General features: G+C 44.7%; 1 protein-coding gene across 5 annotated transcripts in view; it reads right to left on the bottom strand.

Moving 5' to 3' along the window:
• The window catches only part of PAM (peptidylglycine alpha-amidating monooxygenase), a 290,095-nt gene that overhangs the window by 256,280 nt on the left and 21,460 nt on the right, over nt 1-12,355 (bottom strand). For all 5 annotated transcript variants that reach the window (XM_040342875.1, XM_040342893.1, XM_040342903.1 and 2 more), the window contains exon 3: nt 7,240-7,357. In XM_040342875.1, the coding sequence (XP_040198809.1) occupies nt 7,240-7,357 (118 nt within the window). The remainder of the gene's footprint in view (nt 1-7,239; nt 7,358-12,355) is intronic.

Genomic DNA, 12,355 nt, shown 5'->3' with positions numbered 1-12,355 from the left:
GCAGGCGTCCGCAATGGGATCCTGTGCGGAGTTGGCCCACAGATTAAAGTCCCCGAGCAGCAAAAGGTGTTTGCTGTTAAGGGTATAAGTGGATATAAACTCCGTTAATGATGGCAAAAACTGCGATTTTGGCCCAGGTGGCCTATAGCAGAGGAGAATGTGAACAGTCTCCTGGGGGGAAGTTTGAAGTTGAAGAGTAAGGGTTTCCATGAATGGAAGAGGATTTTGAAGGGCTGGCTTAGTGATTATAATGTGATTCTTGTGGATCACCGCCAGGCCTCCTCCTCTTTGCCCTATTCTGTTTTCCGTTATAATGCGATAGTTTTCTGGCACCAATTCTCCGAGAATGGTGTTGCAGTCGTCTGAGAGCCAGCTTTCTGTAATAAAGAGGCAGTCTAGATCGTTTTGTAGTAAGAAATCGTGGATTTCTAATCGGTGTTTTACTGCCGATCTTGTGTTGATCAAAGCACATGATATGTGCTCGAGCTGGGTTAAATAGTTAAAATTTTTGATGGTCGATCGTCGATCGAATCTCAAAAGTTGCTCTATTTTTAAGGCCTTTTTGGTGACGGCTGGTAATGCTGTTGCGAATTGTCTCAGACCCCGAATAGAGTCCGCAGAGTATCGCAGATTAGCCATTGTCGCCAGTCACATTGTCATCAGTCTTTCCTAATTGCGGCGGCCGCGAATGAGGCCTGGTCTGGCGCGGATGCGGGAAGAGCCGCGAGACGCCGGACGTGATGGGTGGAAGACTGTCCAAGTGAGCCGTCACTCGTTGAGTCTTCTCACCCCGATTGGTCCAGAGGAAGGCGAAAAACCCCAGGCGTGCTGTGCCAATCTGCAGCGATCGGGGGAAAAAATTCCTTCCTGACCCCTTAACGGCGATCGGTGCAACCCTGGATCAATTGGCTAGGGGGGTGTGGTGGACCCTGCCTGGCTGCACTATCCCTGGGGAGAGCCGACTCGTTTGAGAGCGTCCTGCTCTCACTATCCCTGGGGTGAGCAGACTAAGATGAGAGCGTCTGCTGCACCGCTGAATCTATATAGCAAGAGTTCCAACTTTATTAGCTGCAAGCTTGTTCTGGATCAGTGATTGAAAAAAATAATGAAGACTCCTGTCTTACCTCCTGTTTCAAACTCCTGGTTTTTAACTCGCACTTTTGATCAAAGAATGCACTTCTGATCAGAGAGTCCACATGTGAAGCCACCATCAACTGGGAGCCATCCTCCAATAAAGTTACCAGGCCTCTCCTGAGATACCAGCCTTCCGCTTGGGCCTCTCTAGGAATGGTCCTCCCCTGGTTTACTCCATTGAGTGGCTTTCTCCCGCAGGACGGACAGCACAGAATCACCTTAAAAGTACAAGCCCCAGTCAAGACGACTGGGCCTACCTGGCGGAATTGCAGCCTCGGGCCAACGTGGTCCCGGGGCTGAAAATGGACCATCACATACCTCGAGCCAGGAGGGCCATGAGGCAAAAGGGCCCGAGAAAATGGATTCTGCCCTTAAATTATCCTTCCCCAGCATGCCCAGCGGGGAGACCACTCCCACTGGGCTGTTCCCGGGGAAAGACACCCAATACACTCTGGCCTGCCTGTGTTCCAACATTGGCCCAGGGTAGCAACGCCACCTACAGGCAAACAATGGGAAAACCCTCCAAGCACAGCCATAGCCGGAACAGAGGCTGATTTAGCCTTAATCATCAGAGTCTGAGCTAACTACCAGCTCAGACACCCACTAAATTTTAACGTAGCGCCTGGTCATCAGGAGCAGGGTGCTACATATGCGTAGTTCCACCTGGTCACTATTCGATAGCCGGGCATTTCTTGACAGAAAACCGGCCATACGCGGTTCGAATCTCAGGCCTGTTCAGTATGAACCGGCTGAGATTCGATCTGTTAATGGGCAGGCTGAATGTACAAAGTTAATTATCGATGCACTTGGGTACAACCAGCCTGCCGGATTCTCTTGTGATTATCGCTAGCGGCTCCTATAGCCACTAGCAATAACTGTCTTCTGTCGGGGACGGCTTCCACTGCTCGCCCCACCGCTGGGGGAAGACAATGGCCCGGCAGGAGGGATTCCTGCATCCACACTGTGTTGATGGGGGAATTCGCAAACTTCTTTCCTGCAACCCGTGGTCGCAGGAAAGAAATTTGCTTAGTGTATGGCCGGCTTTAGTTGACAATAATGAGAATTGCTGGAGTTCTTTAAACAAAAGACTTCAATGAATAACTGAAAGACGTGTTCACTGAAAATTCCCTCTGCGTTCTTTAAGAAACGGAACATATTATCTTTCTCTAACGTAGTAATCGTTCTTCTAAGTTTATATGCTACAAACAACCAGAGATAATCAAAAAGACAAGCCAAATACAAAATGCCAGTGAGAAAAAAAAAATATATATATTTTAAGTAAAAGCAATTCTGGTTAAACAGTTCCCATCAACTTGAAAAATAGTCTTCAATCAGCTTGTATTTAAGTTCTCCAGAAGAATTATAGTGCCACTTAATCTTTGCACAAGGCATTGCATGCCTCATGTAGCATGAAAGGACTGGGGGGGTCCAATTAAAGATGCCACTGTGTGCAGACATCTACTGCTCTGCATATATTCCATCTTGTGCTAGATGAAGGTCTATGGGGAAAGAAAAAGCAGCCTCCAGCTTCCTTTCCCTCACGCCTCACTAATGGGATCCCTTTTATTTCAACAAGGAAAAAAAAAAAAACCTCCATCTGCAGCAATGAGTCATCACCTACTGCAGCACGACAACAACAGACCTCTGATCCTCAGCCCTCTATACCGATCAAGCAATTTACTAAGGATAGCGCTACCGTGTCCACCGTGCACAATGCAAGAGCATTCTAGTCATAGGATTTTTTTTTTTAAATAACAAACATGTAATACTTACCTCCACTGTGCAGCTCGTTTTGCAGAGAGTGGCCCTAAACCTGGTCTTCTGACCCCCCCCCCCCCCCCCCCCCGCGCAAGGACTCAACACTTTCATGTGAGCAAGCTTGCATAGTGTTGAGTTCTTGCGGGCGCGCTCCTGTGTGCGCACTCCTGTGACATAGCCGCCGACTGTATCACTTAGCCCCGCATCATTGGATACGTTTGACAGCAGCGCGAGCCAATGGCTGTGCTGCTTTCAATCAAACAGTGAATTGACCGGCAAGACGGCCGAGAAGCCTGCGCGTTCACGGCGCGGGACTTTCGAGGAGACAGGCAAGTAAAGGGGGGGTTCGGGGGGGCCTCTAATCCGCAGATATTTTTTCACCTTAAAGCGGAGTTCCAACCACAATTAGCATTTTTTAAATGCATGTCCTTTCATCCTGCGTTTTTATAATATAAATCCGGTCACTTACTATTTTACAATATCCACATAGATATTCAAAAAACATAGTTTATAAAAAAACTGTATCTACACCGTTGTCATTTTGCTTGTGGGCATTGTGAAGCCTACAGGCACTTACTTCCTGGAAGTCTTGGATGGGGAGTGATAATTGGGTAGCACACTGCATTCTGGGAAATGACGACACACATTTCCCAGAAGCATTAGAGGGAGATGATGTCAGGATCCTAGGTGGTTTCAAAGGCAGATTTCGTTGGACCGCATAGCAACAGGCATTTCCAGATGAGTAAAAAAAAAAAAAAAATCTTTCTTTTTTATTTTTTAGTCGTAAGCTACAGTTTAGAATGCATTAAGGTGAAAAAAAAACTTTTACCCTTACAACCCGTACACACGATCGGGTATTCCGACAACAACTGTGTGATGAAAGGGTTTTGTCAGATAATCCGACCGTCTGTATGCTCCATCGGACAATTGTTGTTGGAATTTCCAACAAATGTTGGATAGCCATGCTCTCAAATTCTCCGACAACAAATGTGTTCTGTGGGATTATCCGATCGTGTGTAAACAAAGTCCTCCGGACTAAAATCCAAAAGTATAAACGCGCATGCTCCGAACCAATGCTAACCATCAGACATTAGCAGAAGTTGACATAGGTTGGCGGTAAAGAGCTGAAAAAACACGTAGTTTGGTGTACGTTGGCTGAAAAGGTTCTGCCGTCTGTAAGCAGAACAAGTTCACGGCCAACGCCCTTCGGACAAAAATCCACGGATTTGACCAATGGAAATCCGATCGTGTGCACGAGGCTTAAGGCTGCATTCACACATCAGCGTTTTAAATCACGGGCAGACTTGTCGCGAATCTGACTCGCGATTTGAAAGCACTGATGCGCAAATGGAAAATCGTAAAGTACTGTGGGAAAATCTCACAACTGTCAACTTCAGAAATGTAACCACCTTCTTCTAACTCCTGAGCCACGCTATTGGTCGTTATGAAATTGGAGGCCTCACTGACCAATAAAACATGCAGGGTATTTTGTGGGGCAGAGCCAAGCTTGAGCTTTACCAAAAAATAAAACAATATATGAGAATTAGCATATATCTTCGCAGCCTGAAGGAATCTGAACCTTGGTTAAATATTTTTTTTTTTTCCACCAAACGCTCAGTTGGAATTGCTCAGTTTTGTGATGTTTACTGAGCGACTATTGGCTACTGCCATATGCAAAAAGTATGGTAGTTGTCATTCAAACTTTAACACCACCAGCTCTTGGCTAGATTTGATATTAAAATTGGAATTTTAGGTGTACTTGTAGTCACACAATAGAAACAAATTACTTTTTTTTTTGTATTTACAGTAAATACCTTCATGGTAAGCAAATGATGCTCCCCTGAAACGCATCCCTCACAGAACCAAAAGTCTCCAAAACCAGAAATAGTGGATACTTATAAGGCAATCTGATAGGGCATGCAGGGAATGCTTTAACCACCTCATTACTGGGCCCTTCCTGCCCAGACCAATTTTCAGCGCTGACGCATTTTGAATGACAATTGCGTGGTCATACAACACTGTACCCAAATTATATTTTTATCATTTTTTTCCCACAAATAGAGCTTTCTTTTGGTGGTAATTGATCATCTCTGCGATTTTTATTTTTTGCACTATAAACAAAACAAAACAAAAAAAAGACAGAAAATTTTGAAAAAAAATAAAATGTTTTACTTTTTGTTATAATAATATCCCAATTAAAAAAAATAAAAAATTCCCTCGGTTTAGGCCAGTGTTTCTCAATTCCAGTCCTCAGGCCCCCCCCAACAGGTCAGGTTTTCAGGATTTCCCTCAGATGAAAAGGCTGTGGTGATTACTAAGGCTGGGTTCACACTACTACACTACTTTGATCCTACTTTGCTCTGCTACATTGGTCCTACATTTATCCTACATTGGTCCTACATCCATCCTACTTTCATGAACATGATACTACTTTGGTCCGACTTCAATGATATTCAATGGGCCTGAAGTAGGATCAATGTAGGACCAAAAGTAGTACAGGGAGCATTTTCAAAGTCGGACCGACTTGTGTAGGACGCTACAAGACGCTCTCATAGGGAAACATTGAACACAGAGCAAAGTAGGATGAAAGTAGTGTAGTAGTGTGAACCCAGCCTCAGGCAGTGAAACTGATCAAATCACCTGTGCAAAATAATGGAAATCCTGAAAACCTGACCTGTTGGGGGGGCCTGAGGACTGGAATTGAGAAACACTGGTTTAGGCTGATACGTATTCTTCTACATATTTTTGTTAAAAAAAAAATTGCAATAAGCATATATTGATTGGTTTGCGCAAAAGTTATAGCACCTACAAAATAGGGGAAAGATTTAGGATTTTTTTTTTTTACTAGTAATGGCGGCGATCTGCGATTTTTTTTGTCAGGCCTGCTATATTGCAGCAGACATATCGGACACTTTTGACACAATTTTGGGACCATTCACGTTTATACAGCGATCAGTGCTATAAAAATGCACTAATGACTGTATAAATGTGACTGGCAGGGAAGGGGTTAACACTAGGGGGTGAGGAAGGGGTTAAATGTGTTCTAACTATGTGTGGAGGGGGACTGATGGGGGGAGGTGACCGATGCTGTGTCCCTATGTACAAGGGACACGGCTTCGGTCTCCTCTCTCCCTGACAGGACGTGGAGCTCTGTGTTTACACACAGAGCTCCACGTCCCTGCTGTCACCTCCGATCGCGGGTTCCCGGCGGACATCGCTTCCACCAGGCACGCGCATCGGCATCTTAGCGATGCGCCGGGCATAGTGTTTCCCCACTGCACAACCACAGGGGCGCGCGTAGGGAATGCACATAAAAGGACGTCCAGGGACATCCACCCGCTGTGGACGTCTTTCGTCTATAGCGCGGCTCTCAAGTGGTTAAAGAGTAACTCCACTTTTGTTAAGAGAAAAAAAAAAAAAAGTCTCTGGGTAGATTCCAACCAGTTTTGGCTCAGAAGAAAAAGCCGTTCGTTGTATGCAGAATGAATCTGAATGGAGTGACTTTTTAAATTATTAATCGGCTTGAAGAACTTGCGGCACTCTAGTGAGGAAAATGCTGGGTCTGCATCCTTTTAGAAAAATAACAAATATTTGTTGCAGAGGATGCCTTAAAATCTGACTTGTATCTTCATGTAAACTTCTGAGAAATCAGTGAGCCGATCACACAAGCAATAAATTACCTTTCTGGGGATATTCCGTACACCAACTGTGTACAGAACGCTTCCAAGTAGCCATATTGCACTGAATTTTACAGCAAATTACAGCGCTGCAAACTGAAAAGGAAAGGTAATTTTTAATAACAATCAATTACAACATGGCTTGTGTAGCAATTGTACATGCTAGATTTTTTTTATTAGCCATTTTTCCCCACAAAAGTGGAGTTACCCATTAAATAAGTTTAATTACACAAGTTCTAAAGCAGCCAAGTACCTGACTGAGCTCCACTGCTGACTTGTTCCCATTTGTGAAATTTGGTAAACTGCTGATGACTGAACAGTTGAAGACAAGACAACATGAAAAAAACACCAAAATATTAATTTGTTCAACTGGGCACATTGGAAAATACTGCTGCGGACATAAAGGAAGAAAATAAAGAACAACCAAGAAGCCTTAGGCCCCGTGCTCATGGCCATTAATACTCTGGTCAACTAAATGAACGCCCAAACATCTAAATACATTTGCAAAATTTGGCTTTGAGGCGCATTCTTAACATTGCTTTTCTACTGCCAGGAGAAAAGGCATTCAGAAGATCTAAGGCCTTACTTTATCAACTTTAAAAGAGATGAATAAGTCTGGAGCTACTGCTTTAATGAATAGCGCCATAGGTGTGACAAATGGTCTTCTCACCTCTGTTGGCGTGACTCCTGGCATTCGTATATCCAGTGTATAGTCTGAAGAATCTTCTGAAAAAACTGGTCTTGTTGATCCTGAGCATCCATTTGACTGACTGGATGATTCCTGAAACCTTTAAAAGAAAAAAAAAAAAAAAGTTAGGAATTGACTTTGTTACCGGCGTTATCGAATTAAAGAATTTGAACTTGTTCTGCATTAAAGTGGAGGTTCACCCAGAAATGTTAATTTTTAACATTAGATTGATGCTCATTTTGTCTAGGGGAATCGGGTAGTTTTTTTAAAAAACGAAGCAGTACTTACCGTTTTAGAGAGCGATCTTCTCCGCCGCTTCCGGGTATGGGCTGCGGGACTGGGCGTTCCTACTTGATTGACAGTCTTCCGACAGGCTTCCGAACGTCGCATACATCGCGTCACGATTTTCCGAAAGAAGCCGAACGTCGGTGCGCAGGCGCCGTATAGAGCCGCACCAACGTTCGGCTTCTTTCGGCTACTCGTGACGCGATGTATGCGACCGTCGGAAGCCTGTCAATCAAATAGGAATGCCCAGTCCCGAAGACCATACCCGGAAGCGGTGGAGAAGATCGCTCTCTAAAACGGTAAGTACTGCTTAGTTTTTAAAAAAACTACCCGATTCCCCTTGACAAAATGAGCATCAATCTAAGGTTAAAAAAAATTTTTGGGTGAACTCTAAGTAATTTCTTCATGAGTGCAAATCAAATTCTTGAAACGGGTAATCATTTTCTACCCATGTAGAATCAATTAACTGCTAATGCCATCCACAAAATACTGCAGGTGCACTAAAGTAAAAAATTAATAAAACGATAATAAAAAAAAAATTAAAAATAAACGTCAAAATTACTTTTTGATCGTTCATGGTACCAGAACTGAACAGAACGGCCGGTACAATGATCTGTGCCCTGCTGTGCCAAGCGGACACAGATCATGCCTATCTGCAGACCCCATAGGGCTAGTCAGTGATAGGACGTTATATGACATACGGTGGTGGTCTCCTAAAAATGCCTTTGAGTCATTGACCTACAATAACCATGCAGCAAATTAGGGTCTGAAAAGTGTAGGAATTCCTCATCTCTATACTTGTTCACCATCAGTGAATCAGAAAGTGTTGGAAGCAAACTATCCTTACGACAGCTAAAAGAACTCCAAAAGGATAGGTCGGTCGGTGATTGCAGGTATAGTATATTTAATTCTCTCCAGATACGTGTATTTTAATCCTCTACTAAAGTCATTGCAAAGGTTTGTTATTTAAAAAACAAAAACAAAAAAAACAAAAATGTTATACTTGCCTCCTCAGTGCAAGAGTTTTGCACAGAGTGGCCCTGATCCTCCTTTTCTGGTGTCCCCCGGCGGTGCTCCTGGCTTTTCCTCCACATCGATTGCCCCCACGTAGAGCCGCATTTCATGGGGGCACCCGTGCACTCCAGAGCCCTGCTGCTACGTCCATTGTCACAAACAGCAGGACTCGACACCCCCAAATGGCTCCTGCTGCTATTAATCTGTCCAACGAGGACTTGACAGTGGCTGGAGCTGCTGGGCTCGTCCCCGTTGCGGGAATGATCAGGGGGGCAGCTGAAAAACCACAAGGGTTTACAACTCCTTTAAGATTGATTTATATACACCTTTTAGAGTTGCCAGTTGTTATGTAAAGTGAAACATGGAGCAAAACTCCTGTCCCCATTTTCTCTGACATGAGATTACTAGACTCCACCTCACATGAAATCTGAATAGTAGGGTATCTATTCTGAGGTGTTGGTGCTCTCTGAGTTCTGCAGAGTTGGAACGCCAACAAAAAATCTTGCAAACCATATTCAACACCATTTTCATCATCCAATACCAGCATTCACATGAGAATTAGTCTCTATATGTCATTGATACGCCAAACGCTGGTCATGGGGAAAAATGGTAATAAAGTCAAGCTTGGCACAATCTTAATGAGTGCAAGGAGGATGGGACCGTCAGAATGAGTGATAATAATACACTTCTTTATCCTAATTCTACTAAGCAGAAGTGAACATATTACCCTTGCAGGGGAGTCCCACATGTACTGCAAGGTTTAAATGCTCATTGTGTCTATGGTTTGAGGAATAAGCAGCGATACTTAACTTATTCCTCACTCCCTGGGATGTGGGTAGGCCCTTGCCATCTGCAAGTACAGTGCAGGACAGCTGGTCATTAATTGCATGCAATGATATCAGAATGCATCTGATTCGTGGTGAAACAAAGAAGGGACTTTGAGGGACTAACAAAGAAGAAGCATGTGGGATCAAGGAATAATGAAAGTACAGTATACCTGTTTATTCCTCTACCCCTCCCCCCGACAAAATGATAATGTATCCATTGGGGGCCACATTTGACAAGGCACTGCACAGGTTAATGCATGCCCTCTGTCTGTAGTGCGAGGCATGACACTTCCTGTAAAATAATTATACATCCCATAATCCCTGGGTCTTGATACAGGTGAGAGCTTTACAGTAAAAAGATCCGACACAGACACAAGCAGGCATAGCATTCGCAGACAGTTCACTCATGCAGCCGGGAGATGTGTTTAATAACATTAGCACTCCCACATATATGATCTATCACTCGATAGAATTATGGGGCATGCATTAGAAACTGTGCGACCTGGAACATGAAGTGGTCTTGTCACCTAGGCACATAGGGCCTAGCCAGTCAAATTCTGACATGCAGCTGTATCTTTGCAGCCCCTGCATCTGCATCCACTTCCATGTGCTACCTAGCATAGCAGGGAGCACAAAAAAACAAATACCTCATGCATGCACCATAGGTGCCAGCGCCTCTGAATAAGGCGGTAAGTGAAAATGGGGAATTAATGTCTTTTTTCCCTTAACTCAGCAATCCGATAAAAGGGGTGTTACTTTTTTCCTGGCGGCGGCGCAGGCTCTCTGATGAAAAAAAGAGACCACGCACTTCCTGTCTGCTCCGTCTGCGCTGGGCCAATAGTGAGCTATATAACGGCGCCCGCCGCTACGGTCCAGGGTACAGAGTTATGGTAGCTTCGGGGGGGCCTTATTATCGGGATGCCTTATGTTCGGGGGAGGCCCTATTATCGAGGGGGGGGGGATGCCTTATATCAGGGCTTGACAAATTTGCTTGGAATCTAGGAGCCAGCTAAATAAGTTAGGAGCCAGGACGCGCCCCGTCCATCCGAGCTTGCGTGCAGAAATGAAAGCACACGTGAGTAGCGCCCGCATATGAAAGCAGTGTTCAAACCACACATGTGAGGTATCACCGCGATTGGTAGAGCGAGAGCAATAAATCTAGCCCTAGAACTCAAAAAATGCAGCCTGTAGAATTTTTAAAAATGTCACCTATGGAGATTTTAAAGGGTAAAAGTTTGCCGCCATTCCACGAGCGGACGCAATTTTGAAGCACGACATGTTGGGTATCAATTTACTCGGCAAAACATTGTCTTTCACAATATAAAATAAATTGGGCTTACTTTACTGTTTTCTTACTTTTTAATAAAAAAAATGCTTGTAAGACCGCTGCGCAATTACGGTGTGACAGAAAGTATTGTAACGACCCCCATTTTATTCTCTAGGGTGTTAGAATATAAAAATATATAATGTTAGGGGGTTCTAACTTCTAAGTAAAGGGAAGGAGATGGAAACAGGCAGGGAAACTCCATTAGCATTGCTGGTTGTCTTGTCATACCAACGTCCACCACAAGAGGGTGCCAGATTCCAGAAGGAACCTTAGGACTGCAGAAGGCCGCAAAGCCGCGGCCTTTATTACCGGCCAGCGCAGGCCAAAGCGTTTATCGAGGGGGGGTGCGCATGGAGACAGGGTACCCCAGCTGTGCCGCCCCAGGCGCCAGGTCGTTAATTCTAGTCGCAATTGCGACCTGGCACCCGGGGTTTGTCGAGCCCTGCCTTATATTTCAGCGAGAGGCAAAACTGTAAGTAGGTCTTATTTTCGGGGGATGTCTTACCTTCAGGGGGGAAACAGGGTAACAGCCACATCCTGGTTATGAGATGACCATACATGGGCTAATGATCAGCATGACGGCAAGCTTGGACAGATAGAGCAGAGGGGATCGGAGGGTTAGGAGAGGTATATTTAAAGTAGAAATAAAATCATTTTTTTCCCCCATTTTGGATAGGAGAAAGAAAGGAAGGGTTATAACTTGTCAGATGTTACCCCCCCCCCCCCCCCCCAATCTGTATCCCATCGTGGAGATTTTCCTTAATTTCCTGTCCATAGCCAAAACAGTAAGCCAGAGGAAATCCCTGCAAATTAAGCAAATTTTGTATTTATTTTTTACTTTTAAAGAAGATGGTAAACAGGGCAAAAAGTTTTGCGCCAACATTTTTTATTAAAGACAGCATGCACGCTATGTCCTCACCCAAAGCAGACCTGTCCCTTGGCTCCGGTTGGAGGCATCGGCATCTTCAGCAAGGGAATCAGGAAGTGAAACCTTGCGGCTTTACAGCCGGTTTCCCTACTGCGCATGGGTGAGTTTTGTTGCGCGTCCTGACTGTTCCCGACTATCCTCTGGGACCTGTGTATCGCCCCAAAGACAGCGAGGGGGGGGGGGGGGGCGGGGGGGGGGCTGGACATGGCATAGATCGCCGCGGATTCCGCAGCAATCTTTTGCCAGAAGTGGGAGCAAATACCTGGATGCCTCGGAGGATCTGTACTATATACTGGCACTATATAACAATGGTCTTGATTTGAATATCATTTCATTTGCTTTGTCTCTCTTCTAGGGTTCTGGATACCTTTAAAAAAGCATGGAGATTAAACATTACCTTGGGCTACCCAAAGTGGTAAGTTTAAAGCCTGCCCACAATTCTGTTTTAAACATCTAAAAAGTGGTTGTAAACCCTCACATACACCCAGTGAAGTGATTGGCCTCAGGTGATACACAGAGATGAAACAAATCCTCCTAAACAATTTGTACCTGATTATCTGCAGTCTTCTCTTCTCAACACCCGTTCAAAATGCTAAAATATAAAGCTTGTCTGAGCAGTCCGAAAAAGGGAGCGGAGAGCTAAAAATTACACTCTGCAGATCTCAGTGAGGAGAGCTGTGAGAGCTGATTGGAGGGAAGGGACACACCCCTCTCCAC

Source organism: Rana temporaria, chromosome 1, assembly GCF_905171775.1.
Source record: "Rana temporaria chromosome 1, aRanTem1.1, whole genome shotgun sequence".
Lineage (NCBI taxonomy): Eukaryota > Metazoa > Chordata > Amphibia > Anura > Ranidae > Rana > Rana temporaria.
The sequence above is the reverse complement of the archived record's forward strand: the minus strand, read 5'-3'. Positions and strand labels throughout refer to the sequence as shown.